The following is a 21277-nucleotide window of genomic DNA, read 5'->3' as shown; positions in this document are numbered from 1 at the left end:
AGAGTGCAGATGGTCCGAGCCACCCTTCAGAGGTCCTGAAGGCAGAGAGAGGAAAGGCAATGGTAAATAACTAAAGTAATCAGTCCTGCCGTTCCCGTGGCGGCACCCGCAGCTACACCCCGGATTGCAAGGAAAGGCAAGATCTGAACTGCCTGTTTGTTATGCCTGGTTCTTTACCAGGTACCACTCCTAGTTTTGGAAAAAGGAGAACCAGGGAACAAGTTCCAGACCATTCAGCAGGTAGGCAGTGGTAAACTTGAGCGCTGCGGAGAATCAACGCATTGTGAACACTTGGGCATAGGGGCTGGGTGCTGGTGTTAAGGGTTAGGGTATTGCTATAGTCTGCAGGATCTAGTGCCCACAAGGTGTGCCCCAGAGGAGTTAAAGCAGTTTGCAATACCAAAGAAAGGGTTATGGGAGAGCTATGGGGTGGCAGTAATGTTTGGCTTAGAACAGTTAATGAGTGGGGAGGTGAAGGGTCTAATGAACCAGTTGTCGAGGCCTCCAATGGTGGTTGTGATTGCTAGTATCACAGGGGGAAACGTAAAAATTTTCTTTGTGAGAGCACTCACTGATTGCTTCATTACCAATTACCTTTCCCCAACCTTAGATCAACCTGCTGCTGTTTTTTGAATGCTCCAAGGTACATGTGGGGTGCAGAGGACAACTTTTGGAGTCAGTTTTTTCCTTCCACTATGTGGGTCCCAGGGATAGGACTCAGGTCAGGCATCAGGCTAGAAATGATGAGCAATCTAACAGATGTCTTTATTTTCTACATATCTTTTAACTGTACCCTCTGGAGGAAAGTTTGAGGCTTGAATCTGTCATTTCTGGCCACTTGATATATAAACTCTTATTCATCCATCCATTCATTCATTTTAGATTTTTCTGTATTCTGAAACTTGTGCTGTAGACCAGGCTAGCCTGGAACTCAGAGATCCACCTGCCTCTGTCCCCCAAGTGCTGGAATTAAACTCTTATGCACAAAAGTCATGCTTTCCATGGTTAGCAGATTGTGCGGTGCACAAGTAGGTCCTGGTTCAATAGTAAGCTCAAAGAGCAGTCGAGTTTATGGGAGCAAACCGCATCTTTTTTTTTTTTTTTTAGACAGGGTTTCTCTGTGTAGTTTAGCTGTCCTGGAACTCTATAGACCAGGCTGGCCTCCAACTCAGAGATCCATCTGCTTCTGCCTCTTAAGTGCTAGGATCAAAGTCCCAACTCTGGGACTGAAACTGATGTCACTTTGCAATGGGATTTTGCCAAAAGCAGTTAGATTCATGATCCTTGGGGTAAGGAATGCTGCCTGAAAGAAAAAGCTTAGAACTGACACTGAGTCCTGACTAAAAGGCCCAAGCAGTAAAAAGGAGGACATGGAGGGCAGAAGTTTGTACTATAATTAGTTCTAGGAGTAACACAGCTGGGGGAGGGAGAAAAATACAGCCGGCAACTATTTTGAGAAAGTTGTGATTGACATGACATGTGTACTGGACTGGACTGATCCCAGGGCCAAGTTGCCTGGCCTGTAGTGTGTGGTGGGGGGAGGAGGGAGAGGCCTGGGTCGGCAGGAGCAGGACAGCCGGACAGGCAGGCTGGACGGGGTACCAGCACCTCAACTTCTCTCTCAGGGACACTGTCCAAACTCCGGGGGCCACAGGCCAAGCTGTGCGATGGGTGCTGAGGAGGAGGTGCAGGTCACGTTAGCAGGGGGAGCACCCTGGGGCTTCCGACTTCAGGGGGGGGCCGAACAGAGGAAACCCTTACAGGTGTCTAAGGTAAGGGAGAGCTCCTAAAATGATGTTTCATGGAGAAGGGAACCCAGGGGAATTTGGGAAGAGTCATTCTGGGCCAGGAAGGTGGGCAGAGTGGGAGGTTGTGAAGAAGAGGTGGTGGGCAGGTGGGCAGGTAAGCATGCTCAAGGCTACAGGGGAGCAGACTGTGACCACAAGCTCCTAGAGGACTATCAGCAAAGCCAATTTCGGATTCAGGGAGTAAAGCAAAAGAAGGCCCTGCCTTCGCCATGTGGACAAGGAGGCTAAGTCTGGCCATTCAGCATTTTCCCCCGTGGGTGTGAGCCTCTCTACTCCACACTCCAGGAATGCAGGGAAGGTCCTAATTTCTCTCTGACTAAACTGATATGTGATGAGCTGAGGCAGTCTCTCCCAGCCCTGCCCTGCCCTGCCTGACTGTGCCCTAACCTGCCAATGCCTTTAGTGTTTTTTTTTTCTCTAAGTCATAATCCATTCTCTTACTAGGTGACTAGGTCCTAGACTACCTAATGAAGAGTTTATGGGAGCAAACCTAATTTTTTTTTTTTTTTTGAGAGGGTTTCTCTGTGTAGTCTTGGCTGTCCTGGAACTGACTTTATAGACCAGGCTAGCCTCTAACTCAGAGATTAACCTACCTCTGCCTCTTGAGTACTTCAACCTACAGACTTAGTTTTCTGTGCTGTAATGTGGGTAAATGATAATACAAACCATTCTAAGAATTATGTGCAAGATTTCATACACTGCAGTGAGAACTCAACCAATGACAGGCATGTGTCACAATCTCCCAGAATACAGCTGGGTTACCTCAGTGTGGACTACCATTCTAAAATGGTTTTTGTTTGTTTGTTGAGACAGGGTTTCTCTGTGTAGCTGTGGCTGTCCTGAACTAACTTTGTAGACCAGGCTGGCCTTAAAATCATAGCTCTCCTCCTGCCCCCTGAGCACTGAGGTGAAAGGCATGTTCCACCACACCCAGCTCCATTCTAAAATGTTAACACATAATGGCACTTGGGATTTCAAGGCCTAAAAAAGAACTTCTGGCCAGTAGAGACACTGTCCTTGGGAAAATGTCTTAGGGACTCACCATTTCTCAGACCTTATCCCATGCATGTTCTCCAGTCTCTGCTGCAGTCAGAGGCTATGCTGCTGCTCCCATCAACCTGTGCCTTCTCTCTGGACAGGCCTCCTTAGTTACACCCCAGACATCTTCCTATCCTTTTTAACCCTCCCCCAAAACCCTCAAAAACAAAAGCCTCTCACATGGGTCCTTTTTGTCCATCCCTTTTGGAGCTCTCCATGATCTACAATCTCTCCTCCAACATCTCAGATCCGAAGACGGAGCCAGGCTGGCAGAGCAGGACTCCGAGAGAGGGACCAGCTCTTGGCGATCAACGGGGTTTCTTGCACCAGTTTCTCCCATGCCAGTGCCATGACCCTCATTGATGCCTCAGGGCATCAGCTTGTCCTTACTGTGAGGAGGTATGAGTGCTTTCCTACTTTTTCTCTAGCCTAGGTCTCTCCTTGCCTGCCCCAGCTCTATGTCTCACTGGCCTGGCTTGAGTGACTAACAAGCACCTTTTCCGATTATGCTTTTTCTACTGGAAAATGTCTGTATATATCTCTCAATGGAATGTATCTGCAATTGATGGATGGGAGCAGGCATTTGAATGACTGGTGACTTCAATCCTTGGCCTGTCACCTCCTTATCACAGCTTCCTCAAAGCCTTCAGACCTCCCCTCATCCTTGCCCACTTATTCCAACTGTATGTCAGTCTCTCCTTTCTCCACTGCCTTGCCTCTTCATCCCCTCCAAAGTCATTAGTTCTGTAGCTCCATCTTTCAAGCTCTGTCATCTTTTTCATCCAGGGTAGCAGATGAAGGGTCTGTGAGATCTCCATCTCCAGGGGAGCTTCAAGTGCTGTCACCCTTATCTCCATTGAGTCCTGAGCCCCCAGGTGCTCCTGTTCCCCAAGCTCTTCAGCCTGGGAGCCTTCGTTCACCCCCTGACAGTGAAGCGTACTATGGAGAGACAGACAGTGATGTTGATGGCCCTGCTACACAAGAGAAGCCCCGCCGGACACGCCGCCGAGGTCCTGCAAGGCCCTTTCTGCCAGGAGCCCCACCTGATGAGGTGTACCTGTCTGACAGCCCTGCAGAACCAACACCTGTTAAAACTGGCTCTCCCAGGCAGGGTGACAGCCGTGTGAGCTCCCCATCTTGGGAGGAAGGGACAGCCCTCCAGCCACCACCAGCAGAGGCACTTCTGTTACCACATGGTCCTCTCCGGCCTGGTCCTCATCTTATCCCTATGGTGGGCCCTGTCCCCCACCCAGTGGCAGAAGACCTTACTACTACCTATACCCAGAAGGCCAAGCAAGCCAGTGAGTGCCTGAATCCTTTTGTTCTCAATCAGGATCTGAGCCCTAAATCTGTGCCTTCATATCCATACATTCTACCTACCTCATAGTCTCTGGAAACAGCATTTGAAACCAATTGAGAAGAGTAGTGAAGGAGAGGAAAAAGAAATATTCATGGTTCCTACTTATCTTTGTTGTAAGATAACTATTATAACTATCTTATATAATGGCTTAATTCAAACTAAAAACAGACTTGGAGGGGACCTGGGGAAGGAATTTAAAGTCTTTGATGGTGGTTGTTGTTTGGCTAGATGTCAGGATAAAGGGAGGAGAAAGGATTCCGGGTAGGGAGAACCTGAAAGCAGAGCGAGGGTGTCTCCTGCTCATTACAGTGTTAATTGTAGGCGAGGTATGAATGTTACTTTTGACACTTACAAGTCCATAAAGGATCCCTGGGGAGTAGCGAGAAAGAGAGGGATCTTTGGTTTCTTATCTTGGGCAAGAGTGTCAACCAGGGCAGAGATGGCCAGTTCCACTTCCATCAGGGTCTCTGCTGTTTCGATGTGAGCTAAAGAGGGACTGGATCTAGTGAAGTTTCTCTCATCCTATGCCCCCCCATCCCCTTCCAGAGACTCCTTTTTTGCCATTTCTGACATCTCAGGATTAGCTCTCTTTAGGTATCTTTCTTCTCTTCCACCATTGTGATTTCTCAATTTGTCTTTGAATTTGCGGAGGCTAAAATCGTGAGAGTTTATAGTCTGACATCCTGAGAGTGTCCCATATCCTACAAAAAAATTCCAGATGCAGGCTCGAGATCTCATACTTATCCCTAATTCTCATTTTAGCACCCCCCTCCCATCATGCTGGCTAAGATTCTATTTAGTGGCTCAGGCTTATTTTTAGTCAAGCAGACCTCACAGTTCAGAGGGGGTGGGGTGAGGGGAAGGGGAGGCAGGTGCCCATGTCTATCACACTAGGAGTTGTGGGACAGGGAAAGAAGGGAGGGGGACAGGCTCTAAAAACAGCTCAGTGAGCTCATTCAGCTGTCAGCTCTGGGGACCAGACAAAGGGGCTTTAAAAGGCCTTGGGGGTGGCTCAAGCTGGTCCTGCTCCAGCCAGCACTGCCTTTCTCAGCATGGACACCACTGATCCCATCATCCAAGAGCCCCTCAGCCAAGCCAGCTGTGACAAAGCCCCAGCTCCTGAACTCCAAGACCCATTCTATGCAGGTACTACTCTATCCCATTCAAGAGAGTGCTGGGGGCTAGAGTGAGGGCAATTGACAACAGTGTAGGAAGAGTGGTCTTTGGGAAAGGTCATACCCTCTTATTCTCTCTCTTTTGCCATTCTTTTCCTCATTCTTTCAGGAAAGTGGCACCACCCCTTTCTCAGAATGGTTGACTACATGACAAGGGGTCTATGACCACAAGAACTGTGGGAAGCTCATAGGAAAAGAGTGAGAGAGTGCACTATGAAGACATGTATGTGCAAATCTAAGATATGTAAGAACAAGAACATGTTGTTGTCCATGAGCAGCTTACATCAAGAAAGCATAATGGTTGCTCATGGTGTGCCTTGGCAGTGTACTAAATGCTAAGTTGACTCATCTCACTGTGTCCATGGTGATCTTATGAAGAGGTAGCCATTATCATCCTCATGAAGTAATTCTCCTAGGTCTGAATTCTGACTCCCTGGTCTAGTCTCTCATATATAGTACTATTCTGTGTGTTATACACGTGGAGGCAAAAGGCATGAGGTCCCTAATTAGAAAGCAGCTTGGTATCTTGAGAGGAAAAGTAGATGGAATGTCAAGAATTTTCCAGGAGGGCTGGGGACCACAGACCAGAAAGTATCTTTGTCCAGGGTGGGGTCTTACAGCAGGACAGCCCCTCCCACTTCCTGGCTTCACCTACTCAGGCCCCACATGGCAGGGAAGTCCTGCCCTGGTGCTTTAGCACACAGACCTTCACATGCCCACCTGATAATGCTGCTCTTTTGAGTTCTCTACTTGAAAAACTGGGCAAATGAGAGAGGAAACAGTTCTATCCTCTAAAGCCCTCTATCTACTCCAGTGCCAGCACCAGCTTGTAAGAAAGGAAAATGTATTTATTACGTGGTGACCTGAAATTTCCTAAAGATTTAGGGGTTGCCATGGAGAGCAGCACTCTGGTTTTTCCTGCATTTTGGATCCAAGATTATCACGGATGTGAATAGCAGAGGTATGAAGCACAAAGGAATGTTTTAGCAGTTGGGAGGGCTAAGATCAGTTCTAAAATCCTGTCTATAGTATACCAGAGCCTCCCCGGGGGAAACTGAGGGAGGAGCTACCTGGAACATGTAGGTATACAAATGTATTTGACAACACTGTGCTAGTATATGTTAACTGGTGTGTATGTAAGCTGGGACAATAAGACATTCTGAATGAGAAAAGTACAATGGAGAAAAAAAAACATGGCTGGTTTTTAGGAGACAGATGTTAACAAGTTATTTCTATGAGTGTTTATGATGTGTGGAATTGTGAATGAAGAGCCTCATGTTAAGGATCTGTGTGTTGGGTGACACACACTTTTAATTCCAGCACTTGAGAGGCACCAGCAGTTGAATCTCTGAGTTCGAAGCCAGCCTGGTCTACATAGTGAGTTACAGGACAGCCAGGGCTATGTAGAGAGATCCTGTTATCAAAAGAAAGAATCTGTGTTTCCTGGTTATAGGGGTAATAGGTGAGAAGTAGGGATAAAGTCCAAACTTTGTGAGGATAGAATGGTGGGAGAAAAGTGTCCCTCATCTTTTCTCTTTCTGGGAAATGTTTGATTTTCCTGCCTTAGAGTGACACCTCCCCCACTCCACTGACAGTCAAGAGAGAGGCAGGTGAAGAATGTGTCGAGTGGATAAGGCTCATCTCCTGGAAAATAGGAATGCAACAGAGGAAAGGGACAGAAGAGTTGTGTGGGCAGTGTCCATGTCCTTGGTTTCACCTTCCCCCTCCACTCTGTCTTCAGTCTTTGCAGCAGGCAAGAGACATTGTGGGTCCTTTCAGTGAAAATACATGAGGTAAGAGCTTTGGGGAGGAGGATTAAAATAGGCTGTGAAGTCCTTGATCAATCTACATCTTGATCTCCTCAGAACTGCAACGTGCAGAAAGCCTCCAAGAAAAGAGCGTGAAGGAGGCCAAGACCAAGTGCCGGACCATCGCATCCCTGCTAACAGCAGCCCCCAATCCTCACTCCAAGGGCGTGCTTATGTTTAAGAAACGGCGGCAAAGAGCCAAGAAGTACACGCTAGTGAGTTTCGGGGCTGCAGCGGGGACAAGAACAGAGGAGGAGGACGGCATTCCCCCAACGAGTGAGTCAGAGCTGGACGAAGAGGCCTTCTCGGACGCTCGCAGCCTTACCAATCAGTCTGACTGGGACAGCCCTTATCTGGACATGGAGTTGGCCAGGGCTGGCACAGGCACAGCAGAGAGTCAGAGTTCTGGGCTGGGCGGGCAGCTAAGTGAGGTCTCTGGGAGAGGGGTCCAGCTCTTTGAACAGCAGCGCCAGCGGGCAGTCTCCAGCAGCCAGGAGGGCCCAGCAGCCATGCTAAATGGGCAGAGTCTGCAGTCACCACCTCGAGCTCAGAGTGCTCCCCCAGAAGCAGCTGTGCTCCCACGTAGTCCTTTGCCGGCCCCCGAGGCCAGCCCTAGTCCCTTCCCGGATGGTGGAGCCCCTAGCCCAGCGCCAAATATCTTTAACAGGTCAGCGAGACCTTTCACCCCTGGTTTACAAGGGCAAAGGTCAGGTACCACCGCAGTGATTTTCCGGCCCTTAGCCCCTAAGAAGGTGAATGAAGGCCTGGGAGGCATCAGCTCCGCTCCGTCCCCCTTCGCAGCCCTTCGGCAGGAGCCCACCTCTCTGCCCAGCTTCACCACAGTTGTGCCCAGCCACACGCCCGTCTCCGGGACTTCCAGCACCCCACGTTCCTCCGGTCCTGTGACCGCTACCAGCTCTCTCTACATCCCAGCTCCGAGCCGGCCCGTCACACCAGGAGGCGCCCCAGAGCCTCCCACTCCTCCTAGCGCGGCTGCCATGACATCCACCGCTTCCATCTTCCTGTCCGCGCCTCTCAGAAGCTCTGCGCGCCCGGAGGGGCCGGACCCCGCGGACCCGGAGTCTGCTAGCGCTCGGGAACAGCGCATCTCCGTGCCTGCTGCCCGCACCGGCATCCTGCAGGAGGCTCGGCGCCGGGGCACCCGGAAGCAGATGTTCCGGCCTGGAAAGGAAGAGACGAAGAACTCGCCCAACCCGGAGCTGCTTTCGCTAGTACAGAATCTGGATGAAAAACCTCGGGCCGGCGGTGCGGAATCTGGTCCGGAGGAGGACGCTTTAAGCCTCGGAGCCGAAGCCTGTAACTTCATGCAGCCACTAGGGGGCAAAAGTTACAAGACCTTATCTCAAGTGGCACCGAAAGCCCCGCCTCCACTGGCTTCCAAAACCCCACCCCCTACAACGCCTAAGACTCCACCTCCTGTAGCTCCTAAGCCAGCTTCTCGAGGGCCTCTTGATGGGCTAGTGAATGGGTCGGCCCCAAAGGCTGGAATGCCTGAGCTCCAAAGGCTCCAGGGGAGGGGTGGGGAGCTATTTGCCAAGCGGCAGGGTCGTGCCGACAGGTTCATAGTGGAGGCCACTCCCGGTTCTAGCTTCAACCCTGGCCTTAGCCCTAGAAGTCCTTCTCCCACACCCTCACTGCCCCCATCGTGGAAATACTCACCCAACATCCGTGCCCCGCCTCCTATTGCCTACAACCCACTCCTCTCACCCTTTTTTCCCCAAGCTGCCCGAACTCTCCCCTCTAAGGCCCAATCCCAGGGACCTCGGGCGACCCCCAAGCAGGGTATCAAGGCCTTGGATTTCATGCGGCATCAGCCATACCAACTTAAAACTGCCATGTTTTGTTTTGACGAGGTTTCTTCATCTCCTGACCCCATTTCAGGGCCTCTCAAAACTGCTCGAGTCCAGGAGATCCGCAGATTTTCCACTCCGGCACCCCAGCCCACTGCAGAACCCCTAGCTCCCACTGTGCTTGCCCCCAGAGCGGCTACTACACTGGACGAACCTATTTGGAGAGCAGAGCTGACCTCACCCCCTGTCCCTAACCCAGACTATCCTCAAGAGTCTCCCAGGAGCTTTGCTGCCACTCCCAGCTCCTGTGGTTTCCAAGTAGCCAGGCCTAGGTTCTCAGCCACCAGAACAGGGTTACAGGCTCATGTCTGGAGGCCTGGGGCAGGGCACCAGTGAGCAGGGAATAGGTCCCAGGACCAAGTAAAGGAACGTAGAATCCCAGAAGTTTCTTCTGCTTTGTCCTACTGGCTTCCCCCCAACCCCACATCTGAGGCTGATTGCCTCTTGCCAGAGATAGTGTTTCCCCTCAACTTCCTCAACTCCCTGCTACTGCTTTTGAACCAATTATCTGTGCTTTGGAATCTTCTCTGTATTTCCTTGCCTGGATCTCTGGCTTCTCCACCCAGAGATCTCAGTAGGTATCTGTTTTGTTTTTCATTTGTGTTTCTCTTTGTGGGCAGCACCTTAGTGTTAGGTAAAAAGCGCACGGTAAAGTGACCACTGAGATCTCAAGCAAAAGGCTCACTATGAGTCAAGCAACTAAGGGACTGAACTATGTCCTGAGCCCCTGCTTATTCTGTTAGCTGGTATAGGTCTAGGTGGGTGTGTGGGGGTGTGTGCGCGAATGCGTTTTCACAAATGTGTGTGGTTAGGATCTGCTCTGGAAAGGCATCAAATATGTATACATGTGTACTTCTCTTGAGGCAAAGGTAAGAGGGGAGTTCTTTTCCTCCTACTGGAAGGGTCAGATAGCTCCTCCATAAGGAGTCCTGCGGGGCACAAGAGCTTAACTGCACTTTCTCCTGAGAGGAGTGTCTGTAGCATGTAGAGATGTATGCACAGCATCTTGTAAAATAAAGTCTGACAAGACTCACAGGCAGCGACACTTTTCATGGGTATTAGTTATACAAGTTAGACTTGGAATAAAACCAAGGATTCTATTTCCTTGGATTTCAGGAAGTTACTAATCAGGGTCCTGTGCTAAGCAAGTAAGGAAATTTCTCCTGAACTGCTTACTGAGTCTAAGACAGAAAGGATGGTGAATAGAACCAGAATGGATGGAGAGAGTGAGGCAAAAACCTAGAGCAATGAGTGAAAGTGACCAAGAGGGAGAGGGTAAAGTTGGCCAACAAGAAACCAACTATGTGTGAGGGGGTATAGAGGAAAAGTCTGAGCTCAGGGGAAGAATGCATGTGAGGATGTGTGCCCAATGTTAAAGAGTTGTGGCTGTGTTATGTCCTGTGAGTCTGACCTTCCCCTCTTCTGCAGCTCATTCTGATGACCTAGCAAACACAGGCCAAACCTCCTTTTCATCCCACCCTACCTGTAGAAGCCTAGCTTTGGTTCCTTTCACTTCAGGCCCTGATTTCCAATCCCAGGAGGATAAGGACTGCCCTTACATGAAGACCACCACCAGCAATGCTTGCTGTTTGATCTGAAAATTGAACTTTGCAATATTGGGTGTCACAATTCTTTGGTTTGTGCACAAGAATAAACATATGCCCACACCTTCTGTTGCTGTCATCAATTCTAGTTTTAGATCAATCCTGATTTCTTTGGTCTTCTCGACTCCATTTTGCTGACTGTTCCTTGCTCCTTGTCTTTCTCCCTGCCTTCTCATCCTGCCCTCCTGCCAATTATTTTGCTTTGATCTCATCACCTTCACCACTTCTCTGGTTTCCTCTCCCTGCAGTGTCCATGGAGAGTCTCTTCCAAAGGTCATTCTCTCTAGGCAAGGCTCAGTTTGTACAATTGAGAGTAATTAGAAAGGCTCTCTGAGCCCTTTGACATTTCCTGAATCCCTGAAGAAAGTAACAGTGTTACGTATTCTCTGGGAATCATGTGAAGGGAATATAATGGCAGGTATGGGTGGCATGGAACAAGAGAGTGAGTGTGTGGAATGAGACTAAAACAGGGAATTTGGGAACTGACTGGAGAGAGAAGGAAAGTGTCATTACTTTTCTTACCAGCAGGGGACACATTTGTGCCAATGAGCAGATGCTTCCAAGAACAGTGTCAGAATTCCAAGGAAAGGACTGAGCCGCCATAGCGTAAATAGTGGATTTTTATATCTTTTATTTCAGGTATTTGGTCATAGGAGATCAGACTTTAAGTTCTGCGGGTTTTTTTGGTTGTTTTGTTTTGTTTTGTTTTGTTTTACGAGAATGTAGTAATAACAAAGTTACCTTTCACTATTTATGGTTTTTCCTGTTTCTTCTTTGGGTTGGGAGGAAATGGACCAAAGATAAAAGGTCTGGGCAGTGGCCACCAGCTCTGGTGTGTGTGTGTGTGTGGTATGGGTATGTGTGTGTGTGGGGGTTTGGGGTGTGTGTGTGGTGTGTGTGTGTGTGTGTGTGTGTGTGTGTATGTGTGGAGGACTCTCAGCCCATAGTTTAAGCATGACAAGAATAGGATAGAAGAAGGGTGTGGTCAGAAAGGGTGGGGGTGGGAAGTCCACAAAGGGACAGGGGTACATCTGGAAACTTCAAAATCCACTGCCTGAGAGGAGTGGATACAAGAGAGGGTCATGTGGTGTGAATGTGAGTGATGCAATGATAATGTGTAAAAAGATGTCATAAAGATTTTTTGTTTTTTTCTTTTTTTTTTTTTAGACTCGGTTTCATTGTGTAGGCCTGGAATTTAGAGACCCATCTGTCTCCGCCTCTTGAATGTTGGGATTAAAGGCATGCATCACCATGCTGGGCTCAAGAAACGTATTATTTTCTGTTTACTAAATTAGCACCCCTCTCCTCCCAAAGCCAGTTCCTTAGGTAGTTGTGTTAGGGCAAAATGTAAAAAGGCAAGCTGGTTTCAGAATATGAGCAGAAGATGAGGATCTAGGTATTACTGTAGCTAACATTGTAGTTTTCAACCTTCCTAATGCTGTGACCCTTTAATACAGTTCCTTATGTTGTGCTGACCCTTTACCACAAAATATTACTATTATTAATTAGTTTTTGTTTTTCGAGACAGGGTTTGTGTAGTTCTGGCTGTCCTGGAACTCACTCTATAGACCAGGCTGGCCTCAAACTTAGGGATCCAACTGGCTTTGCCTCCTGTATGCTGAGATTAAAGGCATGAGCCACCATGTCTGGTGTCTCATTATTTTCGTTGCAATTTTATAACTAATTTTGCTGTTATGAGTTGTAATGAAAATATATGATATGCAGGATATCTGATAGGTGGCCCCTGTGAGAGAGTCTTTTGATTCCCAAAGGGGTTATGACTTACAGTTTGAAAAGCACTGTGCTGAGAGAGCAGCAGAGGAGGGAGGCTGCCAGGTCTCCCCCACATCCTCTCCACTGAGGCTGACTTAAGCTGGTTCCTGTCCTACCAAGATCTAAACCTCTCAGAGAAAAAAGTAACCTATTCAGGAAGTTTAAAAGCAGAACCACTGTGAAAAAAATTCCATCCTATCTTCAGTTTAGGGCCTTAATTTCTCCTACCCATGGGTACTTCCAGCCCTGGCCTGAAATGGCCCTGACTGGCCTACAAACCATGTTTTCTGTTTTTCCATTTCCCTATTCTTAATTCTTACCCACCACTTAATGTTTCCTCTGCCTCTGTCTTCAATTGCCTCCTGAAATAATTCTTTGGATCTAAGGCTCAAGGTTCAAAGAGGAAGCACTTCCCCTCAGACAACTTGATCCCCAGCTCAGACAGCCTGGTGGGAAAATTTTGTAGGCCTTGTCCCTTACTGAACAACAGGCAAGGAGGGCAGGATCTTGGTTCCAGGGTCTCAGTACCCCCTGTGCCATTTGAGCTGCTTGTGTTCATCATCTCTATTAATAACCACCCTCCCTCCCCCACTGCTGGTGCTGCCCCTACGCTTGCCCAGCTCAGGTTCTCCAGTCACAGCAGCTCAGTCCTCCAAAGCTGCTGGACCCCAGGGAGAGCTGTCAACCATCTGAGCGGCTGGTAAGTCTGAGTTCTGTGGTATGAAGGGGCTGGAGCCCACTCTTCTGACCTTTCGGTTTGCAGTTGTAATTTATCCTTGGGGAGTGTCCTCTCATCTCCACTCAGCTCCTAGCTGTTCAGCTGGAGCCACAGAGTTGGAACAAAAGGGACCTAAGGAGTTAGGAAAACTTAAGATGTGTGGGGAGGACCTGAGGAGTGGGAAGGGGTGGTCTGAGACCCCACTAAGTTGGTAGTGTGTTGTGTTTGTGCGACAGGACTCCATAGAAACCAGCATGACTGTAAGGAGAGAATGGAGTTCATGTCTTTTCCTAACTTGTCCCCACCCACAGCCAGATCTTATTACCGTGTTTCTGTCCCCCACAATTTTCAACTGCTATGCATGTTATTGCTGAACTGACATCTGTCAGAGCTCAAATGCCCTCAGTTCACTCTCTACCCCCAACTCTGCAGCTTGGGATAGGAGTGCCTGAAAGAGCAAGGAACACACCCATGACCTCTCAGGCCATGTTCCAGTTGGCCTCCTGGAAGAACAGCAACCTTTCCTTCCTATGGACAATATTTTGGCTGAATCTCCTCAACAGGAGCCAAACATTTCTTTACCCTGTTGGACCTTGGGGGAAGCCTAGAGGAGGAGACCGGAGTCTGAAGCCATACCTGTAGTCTGACATTCCAATACAAACAAGGACTTTAAATCATGCCAGGCCCAAGAAACCTGGGTGTATTGCCCCGCCAGTGTTATGTCTTTTAAACACCCCTCAGCCACAGCTGTGTTCCCAAGTCCCACACAGGAGCTATGGAAAGTGGACACAGTGGGTTGATAAGAAGTAAGGAAAGGGATATAGCTCTACCTCTTGACCTGCTTCCAAAATAATCAGGAACCTCGGGAAGTGTGGTTTTACCTTTTGGGGGAAATACACATTTCTGTGAAAACCCAAGAGTGGAAGGCATAGCTTAGTGGTAAAGAGCCTGCTTGGCATGTGTCAAGCCTTGAGTTCAGTCCTCAACACTGGAGAAACACACACACACACACACACACACACACAGCCCTGAAGAAATTTTGTACCCAAACCCAAGTTAAGAAATACTACAGGAGAGAATCCACAGGAGAGGTCTTGGAACCACATGGAGAGATGGACTGGATCTTAGATATGACCAAAAGCAAGTATAATGGGTAAAATCTGAATAATAGGATGAAGGTTTGGAGGTTTGAGATGGAGTAATCATTGCCCAGCATTGTGCTCTAGGTTAATTAAATAAATCCCAGTCTCTGTGTGATGATTTGGGTATACAGCTGGTTTAGGAATAACTGCTGCTTAACTAAAAGATAAGTAAATAGTAAATAATAATAACCGACACATCCATCTCCCTATGTGGTTCTAAGACCTCCCCTCCAGATTCTCTCTCCTCCCTCTTCTCTCCCCACTCATTTCTTTCTCTCCCCTCTTCAGACCATAATGTTCCACCCTATACTCTCTATTGCTCAGCATTGGGGGCTAGTTGTGTAATTGACAATATAGAGAACAAATGTTTACACAAACTTGAGACAGGTGATGCTTACAATAAGCATCACAATGCAATGTCCAGATTGAAACCAGATAGTGGGATAGAGAAATCAGCATTTGAATGAACAAGGGTAAATTGTATACATTCCACAAGAGCATTATACCAACAGTTCCTCCATGGCCTCTGCCTGTTTAAAACCACTCTCTTGTTCCCAGATCTGCTCCTGACCTCATTTCTACTTCTCCCAGGGTCCCAAGACTGAAACCTTGAAGTGATTCTTTATCTTCCTATAGCCCATGTTCTCGTATCCTATTTGAAATCTTTAAATCTTGGATATGTTTAAATCCTCTGTTTTATTGCTTATCAATAAAGTCATACTCTATTAAAAAAAAAAGAATAAGTACTACAGTAGTGCACACACGCACACACACACACACTTTCCCCATTCCCTATCTCTCCTTCAAGCCTGCTTCCCACTCCCCTTCCAGGTCAAATCCACCTCCACCATGCCGCTCTCCGGAACCCCAGCCCCAAACAAGAGGAGGAAATCCAGCAAACTGATCATGGAACTCACCGGAGGTAGGGCATGCTTGTAGCTCCCTAATGCAGGGCTTTTAAGAGTATCCATCCCTGACTCAAGAATCCCAGAAATGACATAAGACCAGATGTAAGTCAGAGTGAAAAAAACAAGAGGAATACAGCTGTGGAGGGTGGTGTGGGAGATAGGGATGATGGGAGAGGTAAGAAAGGCAAGAAGAAAGAGGCAGAAAGAACTGAACATTCACTCTGTATCCTCCCATCTCATCCACTGATTACTCCGAGACAACACCCTACTACACTACTCAGCCAGGCCCAGGATGACAGGGCCCATGGTAGGGAGGTATGTGTGAGCAAGCTAGGCTCACCAAAAGGTTAACTTCCTTATTTCTTTCTAAGTGCTAGGGAACTTGTGTAAGCACTTAAAATAGGAAACTGCACAGACATACTCCCTCGGGATGCATACTAGTTACCAAGTGTGAAGTTCCTGATACCTGTGGAGCCAGAGTTCACTAAAGAAAAAAGAAAGGAAAAAAACAAGAATGTGTATTTAGCTGGGTGGTGGTGCCACATGCCTTTAATCCCAGCACTCACACTTGGAAGGCAGAGGCAGGTGGATCTCTGTGAGTTCGAGGCCAGCATGATTTACAGAATGAGTTCCAGGATAGCCAAGACACAGAGAAACCTTGTCTTGAAAAACAACAACAAATCTGTATTTAGAGATGGCAACTGCACTTGGGATTGGCCTATCTGCTTCCCCCAATGTTATAATTTCTCCAATTTCCTTTTTTTAATTGCTATTTTTCCACCTCCTGGATAAGGTGGACGGGAGAGCTCCGGCTTGAACCTGGGCAAGAAGATCAGTGTCCCACGGGATGTGATGTTGGAGGAGTTGTCACTACTTACTAACCGAGGCTCCAAGATGTTCAAGCTGCGGCAGATGCGGGTGGAAAAATTCATCTATGAGAACCACCCTGATGTTTTTTCTGACAGCTCAATGGTGAGTATGGACATCAACCACTCTCTTGAAGCCCAATGTCTTTCCTGGAGTCTTTTTAGTAGGCCCTAAATCCTCAACTACCAGCAATCTCTTCTCCATGAGAAACACTCATTAAGCCCTATATATTAAGTTCCCAAAAACTCTAGGGTGAGTTACAGTCCATTTCTGAAGCTTAGTCCCCATCCTGGAGCCAGTGCAGAAGTGAGGAACACCACACCCACAGGGAGAAAATTCCTTCCTAGTGTGAGCCAGGTAAAACACAGTCCTGCATATTGAAGTTAAGATATACAATGAATGATTTTTTTTTTTTAGTAAAGTATGTCCTTTATCAGTGGAGACATAAAACAAGAATTAAAAACTACAGAATTATGGAGCTAACTGTATGGCTCAGTGGCAAAGCAGGTGCTTAGGACCTAGGTTTCATTTATAGAACACCCCCCCCCCATCAAACAGTAAACCTACAAAAATCTAAAGAATGTACCCTGTTAAATGTGACCTCCAGGTTCACACAGCAAGCTGGGTCACCCAGGTGGCTTAGGAAGGGGGGATTGCTCGTGAGTTTGAGAACAGTTTTTACAATGAAATATGTTGCCTGTACATGTAATTTTTTGGACAAAAAGCAATATAAGATTTGAATAGTAGCCAGCTATCGTGGCACAAGCCTGTAATCCCAACACTCAAGGAGGCAAAGGCAGGTGCATCTCTGAGTTCCAAGCCAGCCTGGTCTACAAAGCAAGTCCAAGACAGCCAAGGCTACACAGAGAAACCTATCCCCAAAGGAGGGAAAAAATGCACAAAGAATCCCCCCCAATGAATTTGAATAATAAAAATTAGGTTTTGTTTTTTTGTTTTTGTTTTTGTTTTACAAAGAAGCTTACATTATGTGGCTAGCCTGGAACTATGTAGACCAAGCTGGTCTTAAACTCACAAATCTTTTGCCTGCCTGTCTCCTGAGTGCTGGGATTAAACATGTGTTACACTTTGGAGCCGGCCATAGTGGCACACTCTGCCTGTAATCCTAGCACTGGGGAGGCAGAGGCAGGCAGTTCTCTGTGAGTTTGAGGCCATCCTGGTCTACAAAGTGTGTCAAAGATAGCCAAAAGCCAAGGCTACACAGAGCAGCTCTGTCTTGAATCTTTCCCCCACCCCCCAAAAAATAAAAAAAAAAAAAGGTTTAAAGAAGTGTGTTATAGGGTGCTACGGTGGCAACAGGCCTGTAATCCCAGTACTTGGGGAGGCAGAGGCAGGCAGATCTCTGTGAGTTCCAGGCCACCCTGGTCTACAAAGCCAAGAATGGAGAACCCTATCTCCAAAAAACAAAAACAAAAACAAACTAAATAAACAAAAAAGAGTGTTACATTTTAAATACAGGACAAATACTTCCTTAATGTAAACACATCCTATTAAATATCTAAGGTAAATTTTATACTAAAAATATTGTTATATACCTGAGCGTTAAATTTAAGGGATAGTCTGTAATTTTATTTCTTAAATCTCTTGATGTTAGAAGGGTTTAATGAGTTTTTATAATCATCTTCATTTTGAGTCATTCGTTTTTATTTTTTTAGTTCTAATCTCTTCTCTAAGGATACCAAACAGGAACTAAAATCCTCCTTCTTTAAGATCATACATCTTCTGTTCAGACTTCTCCAAAGAAAGAGAAGTTGGGGTTGGAGAGAGGCCAGGCACAGGATGTTACCACCAAGAAGGATCCATTTCCTCTCCTCCGCCTTCTCTGGGTGGCTGGGGACAGTGGGAATGGATGCTTGCATGACATGGCCAAGGCAGGAGTTTCTGTCATTAGCCCTTAAGTAGGATCAAAGTCAAAGTGCTGAGTGGCTCATATCTAACTTTAGGAAGCCAAAAGCCCTCCTCTGGGCTGGGTCTGGTTACACTAGGTGGCGTGGGGGACATACAGTGGCCAGGAGGGCCTCCTTAAGGAGTTGGTGGGGTTATTTTTAGGTTTTGGAGCTGAAACCAGTGTTGCCCTTTTGGCCATCCTCCTCTATTTCACCTGCTACAGTTTCACTGTGAGAAAGTTTTGGTCTGATAGGCAGTCAAGTGGAGAGAGGAAGAGAGGAACAGAACAGGGAAAGAGAGTTCTCAGTGCTGGGCATACTGTGAAGGGGAGGGACAGAGGTTTTTCTTTCTTTCAAAAGAAAACTGGTTTCTCCCTGGAAAATTCATCTTTGCAATTTCTTGTTGAGGAGATGCATTGGTTTGCTTTGCCTTGTCAAGACAGGAAGGGGGACTAGAAAATGAGCTGACTTACTGTGAGGTATAATTAGGGAATTATACGTCTTCAAGAAAGTAATTCCTTTAGGCTAACACTCTTCTCTATGCATTTATTAGAGAGGATGTTTTCAGAGATTTGGGGTCTTCTGGCTGATTCTTAGCTCTGTCTCAATGTATACACATACATATCTGTCTTCATGTATTTTCCACACCCATTGTTAACCTTCTTCTTGCACTGTATTTTCTTTTCAGGATCACTTCCAGAAGTTTCTTCCCACAGTGGGAGGACAGCTGGAAACAGCTGGGCAGGGGTTTTCCTATGGCAAGGGCAGCAGCGGAGGCCAGGCTGGGGACAGCGGCTCTGCTGGACAGTATGGCTCTGACCACCACCATCAGCAGGGATCTGGGTTTGGAGCTGGGGGTGCAGGTGGTCCTGGGGGCCAGGCTGGCAGAGGAGGAGCTCCTGGCACAGCAGGGGCAGGCGAGCCAGGATCAGGCAAGTATTGTCTCCAGAAGTCATGCATCTGTTCCCCAGGACAGAGATGTCCCTAGGAATGAGACCTACTTGAGATATGGGAAGAGGGAGACAGAAGTGTCTTGGATCCAGAAGGTATCCAGAACACAGATATGTGTCTGTTCTACCCACAGTCTTATCATTTATTTATTTTTTCTGGTTTCTCAGATTCTATAAAAATCTTCCCCGAGACTACCATTATGTTACAAACCATATACAGTTTCCAGGGTGTTACCTCTGGTCCCTAGACTCAGCAGCTTTCCTAGTGGTAGAATATGGGATTAGCTTTCATTAGTTACTAATAGTAGCTGCTATTATTTGATTTACATTTCTCTCTCATTGCTACCAGGTGACCAGGCAGGTAGAGAAGGAAAACATATCACCGTGTTCAAGACTTACATTTCCCCATGGGATCGGGCCATGGGTGTTGACCCTCAGCAAAAAGTGGAACTTGGCATTGATCTACTGGCATATGGGGCCAAAGCTGAACTCCCCAAATATAAGTCTTTCAACAGGTAGGAGGTTCTCTGCTGTGTAACCCTTCACTTGGTATGGGGTTACAGTTCAGATGTCTCAGGAGGCTAAGGGGCAGTGGCAGGAATGTGTGATCGTCACAGAGCATCTCTGTTCTCCTGCATCTCATAGCAGTATGGTGAAGGAAAGATTTGTTTGGAAGCAAGACCTTTATGTTAGCTCACTGATAAGCAGTTTGGGCATGGATTTTTTTTTTTTTTTTTTTTTTTTTTTTTTTTTTTAGCTTTGGTTATTTTTAAGGTAAAATGAGAATACTACAAATTATGGAGGTATCTTCTGGGTTTTTCCCATTCAAGGTGACAATGTCATTACTCTCCCTACAAAATAATTTTATTCTTTTTACCCTGCTCCAAGTTTTTATTGTTTTGGAATTAGACATTGCAGACCATAATAAATAGATCTGTGTGTCAGCAGGCTGAGGATGGTTTACAGAAGTGCTTTTGCATTTGATTCTTAAGTCCTCCTGGCCCTATCCATTTGAGGTGAGGGCAGATTAGGAGGAGGCATATACATTGTAATGCAAGATGGTCTCATACTATTGGCTCCATAGTATTTGGAGCCACTTTTTCTAAAATGCTGGCATATGTCACAACTGTCCATAAGACCATGTAGTCCTCTCATCACTAACCTTGGAGAGCCAAGCAAGCCGGGTAAGTGGGGTGTTACGGGAGAATAAAGCAATCTGTAACTATGATTTATAGAGTCTTTTCCCTTAAAACGGGTAATATTTTGCTGGGTGCAGTGTCACACGCCTGTAATCCCAGCACTTGGGTAGGCAGAGGCAGGTGGATCTCTGTGAGTTTGAGAACAGCCTGGTCTACAAAGTGAATCCAGGACAGCCAAGGCTGCACAGAGAAACCCTGTTTTGAAACAAAACAAAACAAAACAAAAAAAACCACCCCAAACAAACAAACAAACCCACAAAACGAAACAGGGAAATATATCATTGATAAGTATTGTTTCTTTTATTCTGATTCTTAACTACGTAACATGTCCCCCTCTCAGGACTGCAATGCCCTATGGTGGATATGAGAAGGCCTCCAAACGCATGACCTTCCAGATGCCCAAGTTTGACCTGGGGCCTCTGCTGAGTGAACCCCTGGTCCTCTACAACCAGAACCTCTCCAACAGGCCTTCTTTCAATCGAACCCCTGTTCCCTGGTTGAGCTCTGGGGAGCCTGTAGACTACAACCTGGATATTGGTCTCCCCTTGGATGGAGAGACAGAGGAGCTGTGACATGTTTCCTCCTATATGACATCATTTCCCCTCCCTGGTTCCAGTTTGAGAAGGGATGCCCCAGCTGTACTCCAGTATTCTTGTGGCAATGGAGGGTAAATGGTAGGAGTCATTGTATTCCCACCCTTCAAGTTGCCACTCCAAAGCACCCCTCCCCACCAGCTCAGAGCTCCCATCCTGTTGTTCCATATGGAATCTGCTCTTTTATGAATTTTTTTTGCCACCAGTAACAGTCAATAAACATTAAGGAAATAAACACATTCTTTCTCTGATATTTCAAGACTAATGAAAACTGAGGCTCATGATGCACAAATACTAAACACTCTGTTCAGACTTTAAGACCACACATGAGCTTTGGTTGTTTACATACCCATACCTACATCCTCATCCACAAAACCACATTCATATAAACAAAGATTATTCAGTATTATATGAGATAAACCCACATGCTGGTTCATGGGTTTATAAAGCTAAGAAGTTTTTATACACAGATTAGAAAATAAATGTTGGTAACACTGGTATTAGTTATCTTTGTGTAGCCAATTAGAAGCTGAGAAACACCAAGAAAGGAAAATGGGGG

At 46.9% G+C, this 21277-nt stretch overlaps 2 protein-coding genes across 5 annotated transcripts; both read left to right on the top strand.

Moving 5' to 3' along the window:
• Window positions 1-1667: 1667 nt before the first annotated feature.
• Window positions 1668-10889, top strand: Synpo2l (synaptopodin 2 like). 2 transcript variants are annotated; one of them, XM_021642936.2, is made up of 4 exons: window positions 1668-1772; window positions 3094-3245; window positions 3633-4147; window positions 7247-10889. In XM_021642936.2, the coding sequence occupies exons 1-4, from the start codon at window positions 1668-1670 to the stop codon at window positions 9394-9396; spliced, it is 2922 nt and encodes a 973-aa protein (XP_021498611.1). In that variant the 3' UTR covers window positions 9397-10889. The 2 variants fall into 2 exon arrangements, with proteins under 2 accessions (XP_021498611.1, XP_021498612.1); XM_021642937.2 differs by lacking the exons at window positions 1668-1772; window positions 3094-3245; window positions 3633-4147 and adding an exon at window positions 5125-5352.
• Window positions 10890-11136: 247 nt separating this feature from the next.
• On the top strand, window positions 11137-20957 carry Myoz1 (myozenin 1). 3 transcript variants are annotated; one of them, XM_021643014.2, is made up of 8 exons: window positions 11137-11303; window positions 11832-11933; window positions 13058-13137; window positions 15129-15219; window positions 15999-16177; window positions 18665-18908; window positions 19276-19441; window positions 20466-20957. In XM_021643014.2, exons 2-8 carry the CDS (start codon window positions 11906-11908, stop codon window positions 20695-20697), a joined length of 1020 nt encoding a protein of 339 aa, XP_021498689.2. In that variant the 5' UTR covers window positions 11137-11303; window positions 11832-11905; the 3' UTR covers window positions 20698-20957. The 3 variants fall into 3 exon arrangements, with proteins under 3 accessions (XP_021498689.2, XP_060238054.1, XP_060238053.1); XM_060382071.1 differs by having other exon boundaries at window positions 11186-11270; XM_060382070.1 differs by having other exon boundaries at window positions 11218-11270; window positions 13063-13137.
• Window positions 20958-21277: the final 320 nt, after the last annotated feature.

Source organism: Meriones unguiculatus, chromosome 4 (genome assembly GCF_030254825.1).
Source record: "Meriones unguiculatus strain TT.TT164.6M chromosome 4, Bangor_MerUng_6.1, whole genome shotgun sequence".
Lineage (NCBI taxonomy): Eukaryota > Metazoa > Chordata > Mammalia > Rodentia > Muridae > Meriones > Meriones unguiculatus.
Note: the sequence above shows the minus strand (reverse complement) of the source record. Positions and strands in the feature narration are given on the sequence as shown.